General features: G+C 36.6%; 4 protein-coding genes and 1 long non-coding RNA gene across 8 annotated transcripts; 2 read left to right on the top strand and 3 right to left on the bottom strand.

The window, feature by feature from the left end:
- The first annotated feature begins 871 nt into the window (after window positions 1–871).
- On the top strand, window positions 872–3,110 carry LOC100852993 (thymidine kinase). Its single transcript, XM_003633300.4, has 4 exons — window positions 872–1,303; window positions 1,601–1,745; window positions 2,287–2,408; window positions 2,576–3,110. The coding sequence occupies exons 1-4, from the start codon at window positions 1,146–1,148 to the stop codon at window positions 2,853–2,855; spliced, it is 705 nt and encodes a 234-aa protein (XP_003633348.1). The 5' UTR covers window positions 872–1,145; the 3' UTR covers window positions 2,856–3,110.
- A 587-nt stretch (window positions 3,111–3,697) lies between these two features.
- Window positions 3,698–6,263, bottom strand: LOC100254502 (BTB/POZ domain-containing protein At5g48130). Its single transcript, XM_002270766.5, has 4 exons — window positions 6,169–6,263; window positions 6,004–6,073; window positions 4,722–5,885; window positions 3,698–4,626 (listed from the first exon to the last, which is right to left on the bottom strand). Exons 1-4 carry the CDS (start codon window positions 6,261–6,263, stop codon window positions 3,931–3,933), a joined length of 2,025 nt encoding a protein of 674 aa, XP_002270802.2. The 3' UTR covers window positions 3,698–3,930.
- Window positions 5,840–6,708, top strand: LOC104880918 (uncharacterized). The gene is made up of 4 exons (XR_787015.3): window positions 5,840–5,917; window positions 6,013–6,101; window positions 6,195–6,310; window positions 6,385–6,708. It is a non-coding gene; the product is annotated as an uncharacterized LOC104880918 (long non-coding RNA).
- A 2,044-nt stretch (window positions 6,709–8,752) lies between these two features.
- On the bottom strand, window positions 8,753–12,558 carry LOC100259620 (probable serine/threonine-protein kinase WNK11). 4 transcript variants are annotated; one of them, XM_002270732.5, is made up of 3 exons: window positions 11,817–12,558; window positions 10,208–10,813; window positions 8,753–9,391 (listed from the first exon to the last, which is right to left on the bottom strand). In XM_002270732.5, the coding sequence occupies exons 2-3, from the start codon at window positions 10,709–10,711 to the stop codon at window positions 8,990–8,992; spliced, it is 906 nt and encodes a 301-aa protein (XP_002270768.2). In that variant the 5' UTR covers window positions 10,712–10,813; window positions 11,817–12,558; the 3' UTR covers window positions 8,753–8,989. The 4 variants fall into 4 exon arrangements, with proteins under 4 accessions (XP_002270768.2, XP_010657424.1, XP_010657422.1 ...); XM_010659122.3 differs by having other exon boundaries at window positions 10,208–10,767; window positions 11,817–12,061; XM_010659120.3 differs by having other exon boundaries at window positions 10,208–10,832; window positions 11,817–12,045.
- A 2,296-nt stretch (window positions 12,559–14,854) lies between these two features.
- On the bottom strand, window positions 14,855–16,865 carry LOC100251152 (uncharacterized). The gene has a single exon (XM_002272667.4). The coding sequence runs from the start codon at window positions 16,530–16,532 to the stop codon at window positions 15,018–15,020; it is 1,515 nt and encodes a 504-aa protein (XP_002272703.1). The 5' UTR covers window positions 16,533–16,865; the 3' UTR covers window positions 14,855–15,017.

The following is a 16,865-nucleotide window of genomic DNA, read 5'->3' on the forward strand; positions in this document are numbered from 1 at the left end:
TATTTTTTAAAATATATTTACAAATATTAAAAACATATTAAAAATATTTTAAGTTTCTAAACAGATTTTTATTTTATAAAATATCATAGAACAGTTTCAAAAACAATTTTTAAAAATGAAATTTAAAAACAATTACCAAACATGCCATAATAACCAAAAAAAAAAAAAAACTATTTTTAGTTTTATATTCTAACAAACAAAAAACATGGTGCTTTTATAAATATTTTTTATTATTTTTAATTATTTTCACTTGTTTTTTGATTGTTTAAAAAAATAATTATATAAACATATATAATAATTAAAAATAAAATACTAACACACAAAATTTATTTTTAAAATATATTTAAAAATATTAAAAATAAGTTAAATATATTTTAAGTTCCAAATAAACTTTTTTCTATTAAATATCATAAAACTATTTTCGAAACAATTATCGAACTAAACATTATCTTCTTCAACTTCATTATATGTCGTGATTTCAAATGCTAATATTATTTTTTATTAATTTTCGTGAAAAAGAAGATTATTGAAGGGTGTCAATTCTCGAACAAAACATTATATTCTTCAACTTTATTATATGCACCGAATGCTAATATTATTTTTTATTAATTTTTGTGAAAAAGAAGATTATTGAAGGGTGTCAAATTCTTTAGGTCAAGACACTTTTTAATCATGGAAATCTAAAAGCCTTATATGATGTTAAAACTTGGGTTAGTATTGTATTGACCAATTACATATATAATTAAATATAAAATAATTTAATTAATTTTTTAAAACATATAAAATGAAAAAAAAAAATTCATAAAATAAAATATCAAAATTTATAATATTTATATATTTAGCGCTCTCGTGGGCCCTTTGCCCACCCATCTCCCATCCTTTTCTCTCTTTAGATTTCCCTCCAAAACTCAAAACCCTTGAAAAAACCTCTGGATTTCCCTCCAAACTTTGAAAGCATTCAAACCCAAAAGGTAAAACCTTCAAAGTTCAAACTTCCACTGCACAATTCTACATCTACATATACAATCCTCGTCTAAACCCTCGAATCCAGTGTTTCAGTGTTTCTCACAACTCAAATCCTTTCCCCAATTCCCATCAAAATTCCAAAATTCTCATCTCTCTAAGGCCCTGGTTTGGTGTCCTCGATGTCTTCCTTCAAATCCCCAATTTCACTTACCTCCACCGGTGGAGTTGGGTCGATCCATCGCGCTCTGGGCGAGGTTCACGTCATCGTTGGCCCTATGTTTGCTGGAAAAACCACCGCACTCCTCCGTCGGATCAAATCAGAAAGCAATAATGGCAGGTATTGGCTTCTTTTGGTGGTTATTTGTAATTTTAACGAAAAGTTGAGGGTGCTTTTTTCTTAAATTCCGTAGATTTAGAATGGGTTTTATGGTTTAACAGTTCAAGCTTATGTTCAAGAATTTAACTTTCTGGCATTTGATGTGAATTCGAGGTCATGAATGGTCATATGGTGCATAAATTTTGAGACATATTACAGTTTGTTTGAATTGGAATTAAAATTGAATTGTGCGAAGAACTTAAAAAGTTATTGTTTTTCTTTGGTTTCTTTTTCTTTTTTCCTTTCAATTTTGTGTAGAAATGTGGCTATGATAAAATCAAGCAAGGATACGAGATATGCGACAGATTCGATTGTGACACATGATGGAGTGAAATTTCCATGCTGGGCTTTGCCCGATCTGTCATCGTTTAGGCAGAAATTTGGGGCCGAGGCTTATGAAAAGGTATTTGTTGTTGGGTATTTGAATTTATACTGGGTCGCTTTTCTGTTCTGTTTGAATATCAGTACGAACTGTGTACTGGATCACTTTAATCACTAATTCACTAAATCTTTTCTGTCATAATGTTTGTGGATTTATGGGAAAAAAGATTTATCAACAACAAATACTAAGTCTTTAACCCAATTGTCAGGACCCAACATTGGGTATGAACTTTGAATGAAGATTCATTTGATAAGGAAGTAGCTTGGGTAATGGGTTTATTTTCTATACATTTTATATGTAAAATGTTGGGCCCAAATTTTGCATAATATGCACTTGGCTTTCATGTCCAGATCCTTGATTTCTGCAGTTCAATCAGAGGGTTATTTGTGGTATACTGTTCATGTACGGTAATCTAGGAGAACAATATGAAGTACTGCAGAGTATCTTTTGGCTGTGATTTATGGTTTATCATATTGTTATAGTAAGTGTTCATAGTTTGCTGCACACAGCGTTTGTTTTTGTATATTGTTTGTTAATTATGATTTTCGGAACATCTTTACAGCTGGAGGTGATTGGTATTGATGAAGCTCAATTCTTTGAAGACCTTTATGATTTTTGCTGTGAGGTCGCTGACCATGATGGGAAAACTGTAATTGTTGCTGGCTTGGATGGTGACTACTTGAGGTGCTGCTGCTAACAAATTATTTGATTAGGTTTACATTGCTCTGCAATTGTTGTGTATTTTGTTTTTGTACTGCTTCGTGCCTGTTACCTAGTACTCAATATTCTTTCTTTGTTCAACCCTTTGGATATTATAACTTGTTTATGGGAAAGGATACCTTTGTTGGCAGGAGGAGCTTTGGTTCAGTGCTTGACGTAATACCCCTAGCTGATTCCGTAACAAAGTTGACAGCTCGATGTGAACTCTGTGGCAAACGGGCTTTCTTTACTTTGAGGAAGATTGAAGAGATGCAGACAGAACTTATTGGTGGTGCTGACATCTACATGCCTGTCTGTCGCCAGCACTATGTCAATGGACAAGCAGTTATTGAAGCTGCAAGGAATGCCCTGGAGTCTCGTAAAGATAAAGTTCAGAGTGACCCACATCCGGAGGCAGCTGCATTTATCTAATAGGGAATGCTATTTTTACAATATATATATATATATATTTTCAGTTTTTCACTGTTTTCCTGTGTGATGGATGATCACAAATATCATCTCCTGCTTGTTTACAGCCTAGCTTCTTGGGCTGGTGATAGTTTTCATCAGTTATCTGTACAATATGCTGAACTTGGATCTACTATGGTTTCTTACGAAGTTATATATTGTATACTTGTTCTGTGAATAGAATGATGTCTATGGAGATTTATTGTCGTTGGCACTTAAGTACCTTCTTTTATGTCTGCAAAAGATGATTTTAGACTGAGGCAAACTGAATCACAGTGAATTAAGACTTCATATGATGTAAAACTGCTCTGCAAAGTTTTAAACACTTGATAATTCAAGGAGAGAAAAGTTGAGGAGCAAATTGTTTTGGCCAAAAGAATGGGGGATCCATTTATTGTATATTGATTCTGCCATCAATTCTTGGAATTCATTAGCAAAGTTATATCTACTCTTATTTGGCTAGTTCTTACAAAGTCCGATCTTGTGTTTACAAACAGGGTGATTTGATAGTTTGGCGACTATGTCTTGTGTGGTTACATGAAAGATGATGAAACACTTAAATGTACAGGAACTTATCAGTTATCATCACATACCCATTGTAGTGTTAAGGGTTTGATTTACATTTGTGGGGAATTATTTTTGTAGCCTTGGGTTGAAGCAACTCTGGCCTCTGCCTAGCTAGTGTTGGTGTTAATGGCCACTTTTCACATTTAGCATCCACGACATCATTCAACTGGTGTATGTGGGAAAAACATAACCTAGAGCTTCTTTCCATAGATTTCACTATCTTTTAATGCTTTCCCATATATGCACATACACTGATGCGTGCTGTCATGATTGCAAATGCCTTCAAATATACATTCATGCTGTTGTGTGCATGGTTGTACATTCATATTTCTTTGCATATATGTTGTTATATACTCTGTTTTCAGTGACTGAAATAAAGTCTTCACAGGTCGAGGCATAAGTTGCCTATCTGTGTTTTGTTCACATGAATAAATTTGAGGTAGGAATATTTATTCAGTCCTTGGCTATTCTGCTACATTGACTTGGGCCATAGGCCAGGGGCACCTGGCTTTCTCTTTGATTTTCCTCTTCCAAACAGGGTTATCCTCCTAAAGACCTTCAGGAGCCTACTGGCATACTTTCTCTGGGAAGCAAAATTCACAGCACCAATGCAACCAGTCGCTTGCCCAAGTGTGTTCCTCTTCTTACTCAGTGTTTTTCCATCCAAACCATATGATTTCAAGCTCTGTGATTTGTTTGAAAGTTGTTCTGTTTTCTTTGACATGCTCTGCCACTGAAGGTTTCTCTTCAATGACATGAGTTCTTGTTCAAGGTTCTGAATCCTGAAGCTTGTGGATTCATAATCCTTCTTTGACAACTCAGATCTCTGCATTACAGGATCCTTCTGTAGCAAGAAGCTCAAGGGTCTACTGCCTGGTTCCCCATCCATATATGGGCTCTCTCCCAGATTCTGGCTTTTGGAATTTGGATACCTCGAGCTTGAGAGGCTCCCAGAGAATTCTCCACAATGTGCATACCTAAATGAGTCTGAGCATTCTTTGAAGGCTTGGTGCGTGTTCATTTGCTGAAGGAAAAGTGCCTGGACAATCAAGCGCAGCGGCATCAACTCATTTTGCACTGCTTCAATGCATACCTCTTGTGATAGTTTCTGGCAGTCGAGGTACTTGCACACCATTCCTTTCTCTTCTTGGGATATATTTGGGTGTGCCTGCAAGAACAGAAAATTGCCACTTACAGATAAGAGATTCTGAACTTGAGCAAAGCTGCATTGGATCTAGAGGTATGAAGTTTGTGAAAACTTACATGTAAGAAGGCGTTCATTGCTCTGTAGAGGTGATCATGGGTCTGTCTGCTAGATACTAGTACAATTTCAATGAGATACATGAACCTTTTAGGCCCCATGTTTGGATCAGGAGCTACTAGAGAAAGATATACATCCCATAGTTCTGCAACAATGCAGTTGTTTACTGATGGAGTATGCTTTGCATCCATGTTAGCCGAAACATAATTTGAAAATATCCTCTCCATTGTAGCTAGCTCTATGCTGGAAGAAATGGAGTCTGTTCCACATCTTGGAAGGAGAAGATCTTCCACTTGTGCCAAGTGTAAGAGAGGTACGATCTGATCTTGTAGCTTTACCTTATTGTCGCTTCTTAAACCAACTTCAAGAGATCTAGAAAGCAATGCAAAATAAAATCCAACAGGAATCACCCTGCTAGCCTTTTCTCCCATGGGCAGCAGATCAAGAACCCCTTGTAGGATGATGGAAACTTTGTTATTAATGTCATTGTCCTTGTCCTTGTCCTTGTTCTTCCCTCCAGAGTTCTCCCAGAACTGGCGTGTCTTCTTGGAGAGCACCCATTTGCTTGCATAGAAAACGATTATGGGGCTCACATATTTTTCTTTCATTCCTTGCCTTCTCAAGGACCCAATTATCCTTTTGAAGAATTGGAATGGCAGGGCGATGAGATCTTTTATCCACAGATCCTGGATGGCAATCTCCTTCACTGTTCCACTGCTCCAAGTTTGATTAGCCAAAGCCTCCACTGTAATTACTGGCTGGTCCCGTCTCCTCTCTGGATCAAGAATTTCCATGCAGGCCATGAAAGCAAGAGACTCAATGCAGCGGCTAACAATCAGCAGCTCCTCAGACCAGGGAAGCAGTTTCTGGCACTTTTGGAGAACAATCAAGGTGTCATCCCAACTTTGCAAGACCACTTGGTTTAAATAGAGATCAAATCGCTCACACAAGTTCCCAATGCAGTGATCTTCTGTCATTTCTAGGAACTCTGCTGCACATCTCAGGGCTACAACATTAAACGGATCGATCAATGTGGATGAACCATACATGAACAGAGCAATCATCTCAAAGGTTTCAGGCCCTCCAGGGAAGTCTTGTGGCAGCTCAAGCTCACTTGATTCTTTCAGTCTCTTCTTGAAGTATCCACTCTTCGAAAACAATGGGCACTGCAAATCAAAAAACAGATGAGAACTAGAATGTAAGTCCAATGATTCAACTCACGGTAGCATCGATTCCTAAAGCATTTAGTTCAAATCTTTTATTCAGAATCCATGGCCATCTTACCTTATGCAGATTGAAGGCCCTGTTTCCAACCCGAACGCAGACCGACACTGGCAGACCAGTCTCCTGGCTCCTGCAAAAACATCCACAGAAAAAACCAGGTATGTGAATCTATTTTAAGGCTTGCCAAGCAACACATTAAACGACCCTTAGAACCAGTCCACTCACCATGAAATGATCTTAATCTTGAGCAGGGCACTAACATTTGGAGAAGAGAAAGGACTTGAGGCCACTGAACTACATTTTGGGCTTGCAACTTCCATAGCTATAGCTCATGGAAAGAACTCAAAAGACTAGAGTTACTAAAAAGGTGAAGCTCAACCCAAGCTTTTGAATTCATTTCTCCATCTTTTCATGCTCATAAATGGTCGAAACCCGGTTCAGGGATCGATGCGAGGAGTAGAAGGGGTTCTAGAAACCGAAAAACCAGTGGGAATTGAAGAGAATGAAGGAGAAAGCAGAGGTGGTTTGAGAATACAAGTGCAGTATTTTTCTAGTGATTAGTCAAATGCACACGAGTTGCCTAAAAATCCACATTTTAAGGCTTCAAAAACGTTCTCGACTGTCGAGAAGTTGAATTCTGATGCAAATTTTCTTCGCCTCGGACATTTGAAAATGGTGAGCTCTTCAAACTCTCTTTCATGTGATTCTTGTATGCCAGGCTTTTTCCACTAGTACAGTATTTATAACAACAAAAATAAATTAAAATTCCAGAAAATATTCCTCAAATTATTTTAGTTCATGTTGATTAGAATTGAAGTGAAACTCATTTTATTTTATTTAAAAAAAAACCCAAATTTGATCTATAATAATTCATCATGATCTTATATTTACCAATTTACCTTATAAGGTATCAAATTAGTATCTATGAAATTTTATATTTGGGTGATTAGAAATGAACGGTGAAATTTGAATGATGAAATGAATATATGAGATTAAGAGTGGGTTCGATAATGATTTTAAGAAATATTTAGTTTTATTTTTATCTTTCAAGTATTAGAGTTTGTTTGATATTATTTTTAAATGAATTGTTTTCTTCTATAACACTTTTATAAAAAACGCTTTGATGAGAATTTGAAAAAGTGATTTTAATAGTGTTTTTGATAATATATAGTATAAGTATAAAAATGATTTTTAATAATAGTAAATTATTAAGAAGGATATTTATTATAAAAAGAAAATATTATAATAAACTAAACAAATTTATTACAAATAAACACCTCCTAAGTATTTCTCTAAAATATACTTGTATTGTTTTTCTAAATTTTTAATAGTGTTTTTTAAAATACTGTTAAACACTTTTTTTTTTTTTTTTTTGATACCTTAAAAACGTTTTAAAGTATTTTTAAGGTTAAAAATATTTTTAAAAAGCACTATTAAATGAACTTTTAGGAATATTAGAAATATTTTTTAAAATCATTATCAAACACGCTCTAATATATAAGAAAACAAGATTTATATATAGTACAAACAAATGAGATTTTAGTATAAATAAATGAGATTTGAGTTGTATAAATATTTTGTAAAGGTTTTTTTTGTAAATTTTAAAAAACATTATTCATTATTAAAATGGGATCCTAAGTATGAATTTATTTTGCAACACTTCTTACTAAGAGTTATAATTAATATCAAACTAAATAGCATAAAAAAGGAAAAAAAAAGAAAAGAATTTGATCGAAAACTTGAATGTCACCGACAGTTTTTCATGGATTTGTAGTCAAAATTCACGTAAAAGAAGGCATGGATTGTGGGCGTGGGTAAGCAGTTGAAAAGTTTGGTGTAGAAAGAGTGACATTGAGAAAAGGAAAGGCTTGGAAAATGGGAAAAGAGAAATGTGAAAAATATTACTAAAAAAACAAATTAAATACAAGACAAGTCGTGGGAGATGAAGTGAAGATGAAGCTTTGTTTGCTTTTTATTTTTTATTTTTAAGATTTTTTTTTTATAAGCAAGCGCTCACCCAAGACGGCACGGCTTCTGAAAATTCGGGCGCTTTGGAGTGGGGACTTTTGGCTTTGCTTGCTTCCACCGAATTCTCATTCTCCATCACTTCAACTTTGTGCATTTTTTATATTCTTTTGGTGCTTCATATCCATGCTAACCTTTTTTTTTTTTTTTCTTTCCTTTTTTTTTTTCTTTTTAATTTTTGATTTTTGATCCTTCTTTCATTATACCTATTTTTTATAATTTACCCTTTTTTTTTCCAATAATTTTTTGAGATAGATTCTCAACTTTTCATAAGAACCCTCTTGATTGTTTGGTTGAAGTTATAATTTCAAACAAATTAAAAGCAAATTATTATTGATTTTATATTAAAAAAAAATTATATAATACCAAAGAGGTACCGTGACTTTGTATTCAAATGAGAATAAGATTCAATAAGGACATGATTCAGTACTGAATACTCACCTTTTATATTAACGCTTTATATTGATCATTTTTTCAAACCCAAAAACTCTTCACCATTCAATGATAATAATAAATAAAAAAAAATGACTTCTGAAAAGCCAATCATATGACCCTAAATGGATTATTGCTTGCAGTCAAAATGTTCCTATGATGTAAAAATTGAGCAAGTTGTCCCCTTCAGGCAAAATGGAGCATTAATTTTCATCCCAACTTGCAAAGGGGCTTCATATTAACTGCACAACTTGACATTTATCATTGCTATTTTTGATGGAGATCTAGGCACACAAAGATGAAGCTAGAAAAAGAATAATGAAGATGAAGCCCAGATGGAGGATCACTGAAGTGAAGTGATAATATCTACTGTCTACATTGAATTCACTTTGGATAATTTCTACTTGTGGAATTGATTATTGTTAGAAACCAATTACAGATATGCAACAACTGAACTGGATACATGGGATATGGGATATTAGGAGGGGTGGAGAAATGATTGGTTTCATTAATTTCTTTGGGATATATTTCCATCTGAAAGAAGGATGGAGAAAGGATTACCTTTTGGAACTTTTTAGGTTGAGATACTTCACTGGATAGCTTGTCCATCAATGATGGTAGCATCTCCATCATTGAGTTCAGAGAAGAAAGGGTCATTGAGGAGCTCAGAGGCTGAAGGTCTTGCCCTTGGCTGGGCTATGCATTTCTCAATGAAGAACTTCACTTCTGGGTCTGACACCTTGTTCATGGCTAAGGGCCCTACTCCGCTTGTCACCTTTTTGTATATCTTGGCAATGTTGTCGCACTCACTGTAAGGAATCTCCATTGTGACCATCTCCAGCAAGCACATTCCAAATGAGTAGATGTCCACCATCTCAGTGTAATCCTCCTCGTACAGCTCTGGCGCCATGTACTCTGGTGTTCCCAGTACTGAATGTGCTAAGTGGTTCTTCCCCACAATGGCTGCCAACCCCAGATCACCAATTTTCACCTATGGAGCAAATGAAATAGTCAAAGTCTGAAAACCATAAGGACCAAGAAAACCAAACTGAGAATTTGAAATTCTGTCAACTTAGACACTCTTTGATTCAACAGTTCAACAGCTAATTAGTTCCTAAAAAGTTTTTTGAACAAGAAACAAGATCTCCCAATTGCTTCTCAGAATTTAAAAGAGAGAAATGGAGCATGATCAAATGGATCGTAGGACTCCATTGTTCTTTATGGATGTTTATCATGAAGTTGGAATAAGTTTATCATGTCTTTCTAATTAGCTTCAGAGAGAGAAAACAACCAGAAAAAAAATTATGGGAATTTTTTCTTTTTTGTTTCTTTGAATTCCACCTTGATGAAACCATGATCTGTTTGAAGCATGGGAAAATTTATGGTGTTTCTACAATCAGCTATGAGGAAAAATATCTTATGCCAAGATTTGCCCCCTTCACTTCAAGGAAATACCCCAAAAAATATTTTTAATTGAAACAAAAGTAACCTAATAAATTTTTTATTTCTATCCTATCATTCATTTTCTACACCTCAACCAAAGTGTCTCAGTTGAAACCCTACCAGTTGAAACAGCCACTTAGGGATCAAATTATAAGATACCTTTAACAGAAAATGAATCCATGGCTCCACAAAAAAAAAAAAAAAAAAAAATTTATGGTACTAGAACAGTCATGTAAGCTTGGAGAAGCAAAAGGGAGAAACACATTTATCCAAACAAAAGCAAAAAGTTCAACAAAAATCATAAGGAATTCAGGCAGGAAAAAAGAGGAATAAAAACTCATGAAATTGGGCAAAAAGTATATACCTGACCGATGTTTCCATTGATAAAGATGTTACTGCAGTTGAGATCTCGGTGAATGATGCAAGGGTCGTGAGTATGGAGATACTCCAAACCCTTAAGTACTTGCCTTGACCATTTTTTCAAGGCTTTAATGGACACATGGCGATGCCTCTTCCTATAATCCCTCAGATTCCCCGATGTGCATACCTCAGTGATGAAGTTCAATGTGTTATGTTCATTGTCCTTCCAAACACTGTACAACACAATTATGCTCTCATTCTTCAATGTGCTCAGCAGCTTAACCTCTGAGTGAAGTCGGTCAACCATTGACTTATCTTCACTGAAATTCCTCAACTGGACCTGATTCCAAGCAACCTCAATGCCTTCCTCCTGATCAAATGCCCGATAAACCTTCTTCACTGCACCATGACCCAGCAGGTCACTGTACCGGCCATATCGACCAGTGGGATCAACCTCAACAAATGGTTCTGTGTCATGATCAGATGAATTGAGACTTGCCGATGGCATCTTTGAAGATGACGAAGAAATACTATTCACTGACAAAAGCCAGAAATCAACGCAGCCTGTTTGACAAGTCAAGATCCAATCTCCCGTGCTGGAAACAATTGCCTATAAATGGAACACAATTCTGATTACTGTACAAGAAATTCAAATTAATCAAATGACACTTGAGAAGAAAATAAAAACACTCTGGTCATACTAAATTTAAAGGGACTACACTAGCAAATTTCAATTTGATTGAAAAATAAAAACTTCATGAGATGTACTCCAAGCAGAAAAATGGTACAGAAAATTCAAACTAATATGATAAAATGGCATGATCAAGGAAGACAGAGGGATGTAACAAATTCAAATCTATGGTTTAAACTATCAAGATTCCAATATGATTGAAAAATGAAAAATTCATGAGAAGTTTCGGCATCTTAAAGATTACTGTTCAGAAGATGCTGTGACAGACTTAATTGACTCAAAGCAATCAATAAAGCTAACACACACTGAAGGTCTGACAAATGGTTCTAACACAAGTTGTAGCCCTTTGATTCTGCCTAGTTTAAAATATCCAGTTTTCCAGTTGAGACTTGTGACGTCCAAGAGAACCAATCCAAACTTAGAATCTCAAATTCAGAGGCTGAAACAACATCTTCATCAGTTACAACTAGCAACAGCAAGAAGAGGAGAGACTTGCAAATTCTAAATCCAAACAAAAATTTCAATTGTCAGAACCTCCATCAACTTAAACTAAGAAAAAGGCAACATACATAAGAAATGATCCAAATAAAATAAAAATAAAAATCCTAATGATAACACAACAAAGATAACATAACTAAAGCTCAGATCAAAACGTATGTTTTCAATATTCAGACCTGCATCGAAGTGCAAAGAAAACCACCTAAAACCGAAACTCGAGCTCCAAATATCAAAAATTTCAATGTAATTCAGAGAAAACAACAAAAACTCGCACTCAAAAAAGAACCACAACTCAAAACGACAACACGGAGATTCAAATGAGCAAATCGGAGCCAAAGATGAGGAGAAACGGCTCAAATTGAAGCTCGGATAATGCTGCATCCAAACCTCCAATCAACGATGCAGGTTAAACAAAAGAGATTACCTTGAGATTACGAGTTATTCTCAGAAGCACGAACCAGACTCCACCATGCTTTCTCCATTTTATCTCTGCGAATTGAATGGAAGAGGAAGAAAGGGAAAAGAAAATGTTTCCGAAAAGCGTTTCCAAAAAGTGTTTTGAAAGGAGAAAACAGAACACGGAAACCGCTTCCCGAATGTGTTCTACGGCGAAAGCGTGGAATGCCAAAGGCGGCGCTTTGGCAGCTATATTTATATTGGCGGATTGGCGGATTGCCGCGTTGCGGTTAAATCGGAAGTATGTTGCCCTTGAAACGGCGTCGTTTGGATGGAAATAAAGCACTTGTTATAGAATGAGTGGTAGCAAAATTTCAGAACTATGAAAATTAGGAAATTAAAATTCCTTCACTAATCCATTTTTTATTATTTATTATTATTAAAAAATGGAATTAATTTTTCATCATGTTTTACACACTATTTTAGTCCTCTATTGAGTCTTATAAAAACCTTTTACTTATGTTCAGATATTTTATTTAAATAAGTAAATAAATAATCAAAAAAATATTCTATTTATCGGAAACAAGTTAAATTAAAATTATTAAAAAATTTATATATTTTTAAATTATTTAATATTTATATCAAAGGTTATATAAAAATAATTTATTAATTTTAAATCTATTATTTATTTCTTCTCCTTTTCATTTATATTTTCTTTTTTGGAATCCAAAGCTAACCCTCATATTAAGTTCCAAAAAAAAGTAAAAATAAAAAGCCACAGATTCCCAAAAAATAGAGATATTTTTGAGGTGGGTCTTTAGAATCTTGTGAAGCCATCAATGGCTGACTGCTTTTTCTAGCTTCGAAAGATACTTGAAAACCAGTCAATCAATGGCAGCCAGGTAAGAGCAACAAAAGATCTGATCAATCAAATGAAAAGGGTCAACAAGATATAGTTGAATCACGCAACATCAAAATACAGGGGGTGGTTGCATCTAGGCTTGTTGAGAAAAAGGAAGAGAGACCCACAAGAAGGGAACCACACTAAATGAGCCTCAATAATTTCGAAGAGTTCATCAAACACCCGTGCCCTGAATCCAATCACACCCATAAAGATATTCATGGCATAAATGTGATAAAAGTGGCTTCCAACTCAGTAAAAATTGCTAACAAAGTGAATGGAGACAGTTAACAAACAACACACAGAAAGAAAATTCAGGTACAGAAACATTTCACATGGCGACAGTCTGGGGTGCTTCATGGAGAAGATATCAAGTCGTACTCAAAGCTCTGGGTGATGGAAAAACTTCTGGCTGTCGAACATATTGCCGACAAGCATTAACTTTAACTATGAACTATCTGTATTTGGTCACTGAACATGGTCCTAGGAGCAGTAGAGAAGCAAATGAAATAACACAAAATGGGTTTGGCAACAGCCATGGCAACATAAACGGATCATTCCACATCTAAAGGTGTAGCATTGGGTTGTGCCTGGGAATTAAATGTCTGGATAGAGCAGGGTGAGATCCACTGGATATGGGTCACCTCCAGCATGCCCTGAATCTGGAAAACCTCTTCTACATGGTTTTGCTGTTCAAACAATCTAGTAGGCACCCTTTACAGCTTTAGGAAATTAGGAATCACACCAGGGCGGAAAAATGTAGGACCGGTGTATGACTCTTACCAGGAGCTTTAAATCAGAATGAGTCATTGCTTTAACTATTCACTAGAACTCAGGAGGAACATGGATGAGACTTTAAGTGGGCTCCTGCCAAAAGTCTTAAAGGTAAGCCATGTGAATGCATGTGAAGGATCATTGAGGGAAACTTCAATGACACGCTCACCTGCAGCTGAACTCTAGATGCCTCAGCTAGGTCAGAAATCGATACATTAACTAAGAAGTTATAAAACAGTGACCAGGTAATAAAACCTATTCCAAATTCTTCTACAAATGTAACAAGCCATGCACCAAAATTGGTTATAGGGGAAGTGTAAACCAGGCACCAGTTTAAAAAATGAGGAGCAGGATTTCGCTGAGTTCAACTCAATACACCTAGCACAACTAAACTATTGAGAAAATGAAATGGTTTTATGTATCTAGCACAACTGAACTATTACACAATGATATGGTTGATCAATTGTGAAGGGTATCTTAAGAACAGCTATATCTGGGGCCATAAGACCACTGGAAGAACACAGATGAAGACCTAAAGAACCATGCAAATATACCCCATAGACCTGGGTCCCTGTTGAGTAAACAAAAGATTCCACTAAATGCCATCCACATTAAAATTTTGGCCCCAGAATTTTGTTCAATGAAATTGTTAACCAACATAGAATCTTCCTGAACTTCTTCTCCTTCCAGATTTAATAAGAGAGATTAAAGTGCCAAGCATACTACTAGTAAGAAGGATTTCAAGCAACCATTATGGAATTACCTCCTCTTGTAACTTATATCAAAATCCCAATTTTGGGGAAGAACCATTCCACTTATTGAAACTAGAATTTCTGATGCTACAGCAATCCAACCTCTCACCAAAAGGAGAGATAATGCAAACAAAGAAAGAGGACTAAGAGTCTGATAAACCTCAGCTTGCAGGACACAAAGAACAATGAAGTGAACCAGTAAAGATACATGCAAAAGGTTCATAAACTGTGCAGTGACAACCCCAGCAACCATAACTTTTAAGACTGACTGTGCAGTGGTAAAATTGTAAAGATAACAAATTGGTATATTAAAACTAATTTAACTTTCCCACCAAGAATGTTACCAACAAGTGTAACCAGACTATCGTATTGGAGACATTAAAACAATGGCATAGATGAAAGCACCCCTAAATTACTCAGATCATAAATGGATGAATGAATCAATAGATCTAGAACCATGCAAATAAAAAAATGTTGATTTTACACCTATAAAAGTATCCACCACATAGATATCCAAAAGAATTAGAATTTGAGTTCTGCAATCTCATTTTACATTAGATGAGTAGGAAGGAAAGAAACTCATCCATACAGGCAGAACTACTAATTTGAAGAGACACTTCAAGGACCAGCATAAGAAACTTCAAATGGAACATTGGATATTTTCTGCATTTCATTCAATTTCCCAAAAATAAAACATAAGCATTGTGAAGTATACAGAAAAAACAGCAAGGCTTTGTTCTAGCCCTCACGTACATACAGCAGCATTGCTAAGACCAATGAAACTATAAAAAGGAAATTCATATCACCAAGGAGGATTAGAACCCTCTCTTACAGAGGGTGACCTGGTACTTGTGCTCCCATCTCTTCCGAACCTCGACATACTCCTTCCACTTTTTGGAGTACTGATACCAGGGCTTGCACCTCGGTAACTAGCACGAAGGGATTCATCAACTGAGCATGATGACTTGGCAATTGCATTCCTCACAAACTTCTGGGCTGCATGAGAAAGCGTTCTTACACTTGGACTTGCACTTCCCCCTCGAACTGGCGATGGCAATGGTGGCTTCTGAAACATCTTAGACCTCTCCCTCAATTTCCGAGCAGCCTCCCTTGACAATGAATGTGCCTTCAAATCTCTAGAAGGAGGACATGGAATCTTAAAATGGGGACCATCACCACTACCGCCAATACCAATTGGTGTGTCCTCGGGCTCCAGCCTCAATGGCGTCCCTTCTATTTCTCCCCATGTAATGAATGGTGATTCATCCACACCTGGTGCAGGTGAGGGCGTTTTCACATAACTATACCCATTATCTGCTCTCTTTCTAGATTCCACATAAAATGGATTCGGCGTCTTCCTCAAATCCTCTAAATCATACTTCTTAGACTTATCCCCTTCCCTCTCTGACAATGATAATGGTACAGGAGTAGCACCTGGAATGGGGGTATACAATACTGCAACAGTATCCTCATCTTTCGGCCTAGAATCCATCAATTTACCATGAAACCTAGTGTTTGTGAGGTTAACTTCCTTTGTCAAACCGTTAAGCCTCTCTGCCCGTTCCTCCTCGGTCAATGGGGCCTCACCTCGGTCAGCAGGATGATACATCAACAAATTCTTTGCTGTATATTTCCACCCATCCAAAGTACTCGGCGGCTGATCCGAAGTCCCATACCCGTCTGTAATCCGATCCCTCTTCACATCCTCGATCAATTTCACATCCTCCTTTTCACCCTCCGTCAAAAACTCATACCTCTCCTTCCTCTTCCTATTAGCCTTCTCCAAAATTTTCGAAAAACTCTCATTATCCTCACTAGTATACCTCCTGAAAAACTGATCGAGGGATAACGGCAAAGCCTCAGAATCATCATCTGCACTCTCCCCAGCAACAGACGACTCTCTATTCGAAACATCAGGAGTTTTATCCAATTCAAAAGGAGTAAAAGTTCTAGTAAAAGTCGAACCAGGTGTTCGCGATCTGTTCCTCTCCGTTTCCGCGCAGTTCAACGCCTTCCGGCCCCGCCGATCCCTGATCTTCAACTGAACATCACGAATTCGAAGAGGGTCACCGGACCTAACAGCCTCCAGCCACTCGAGGCGGTCGCGAAGCTTCGGAATGTCGGGGAAGAAGTCGCGCTCAACGATCTTCTCGATTGCGGCCACGTACGTATCCTCATCGAGAACTGTTACTTCCTTCCTAGGGTTCGCAGAAACGTTTAAAACAGAAGAAGAATTACGGTTTTGCTGAGGCTTCTCTGAGAGAGAAGGCGAAGGCGAAGAAAGGTGCCGAGGAGAGTGGCCCGGAGATAGAAGCATGTTGGAAAACTGAATTAGGGTTCAGAAATTCAAGAAAGGGCAAGAGATTGAACTTAGGGTTAGGGTTAGGGCTAGTTTCAGGTTTGGAATTGGTTCCGAAATCGCAGATGAAATAAAGATTGAATATTTAGAATTGATTATGCCGTTCTGAAGAAGAAAGGCTCGCGAGGTTGACGATTAGGGCTAGGGTTAGGATTTGTGAGACTGGTTAAACAACGGGGAGATTGGAAAAGGAAGGAATACTCTGATGGGTTCGAAGGGACTAGGGAGAGATTGGTTGCGGTTTTTTTTATTAGACCGCGTTTTGAAGCGCGTGGGACAGACGACGGAACT

Source organism: Vitis vinifera, chromosome 12 (genome assembly GCF_030704535.1).
Source record: "Vitis vinifera cultivar Pinot Noir 40024 chromosome 12, ASM3070453v1".
Classification (NCBI taxonomy): Eukaryota; Viridiplantae; Streptophyta; class Magnoliopsida; order Vitales; family Vitaceae; genus Vitis; species Vitis vinifera.

Bases quoted from the DNA above. Each gene is read 5' to 3' on its own strand.
- LOC100852993 (XM_003633300.4), top strand. From the start codon at position 1,146: ATGTCTTCCTTCAAATCCCCAATTTCACTTACCTCCACCGGTGGAGTT. The intron at 1,304-1,600 runs GTATTGGCTTCT...AATTTTGTGTAG, and splicing joins TCAGAAAGCAATAATGGCAG to AAATGTGGCTATGATAAAAT. The intron at 2,409-2,575 runs GTGCTGCTGCTA...CTTTGTTGGCAG, and splicing joins TTGGATGGTGACTACTTGAG to GAGGAGCTTTGGTTCAGTGC.
- LOC100254502 (XM_002270766.5), bottom strand. From the start codon at position 6,263: ATGGAAGTTGCAAGCCCAAAATGTAGTTCAGTGGCCTCAAGTCCTTTC. The intron at 5,886-6,003 runs GTAAGATGGCCA...TTTGATTTGCAG, and splicing joins GGGCCTTCAATCTGCATAAG to TGCCCATTGTTTTCGAAGAG. The intron at 4,627-4,721 runs GTAAGTTTTCAC...CTGTTCTTGCAG, and splicing joins CAATGAACGCCTTCTTACAT to GCACACCCAAATATATCCCA.
- LOC100259620 (XM_002270732.5), bottom strand. From the start codon at position 10,711: ATGCCATCGGCAAGTCTCAATTCATCTGATCATGACACAGAACCATTT. The intron at 9,392-10,207 runs GTATATACTTTT...TTTGCTCCATAG, and splicing joins TCAATGGAAACATCGGTCAG to GTGAAAATTGGTGATCTGGG.
- LOC100251152 (XM_002272667.4), bottom strand. From the start codon at position 16,532: ATGCTTCTATCTCCGGGCCACTCTCCTCGGCACCTTTCTTCGCCTTCG.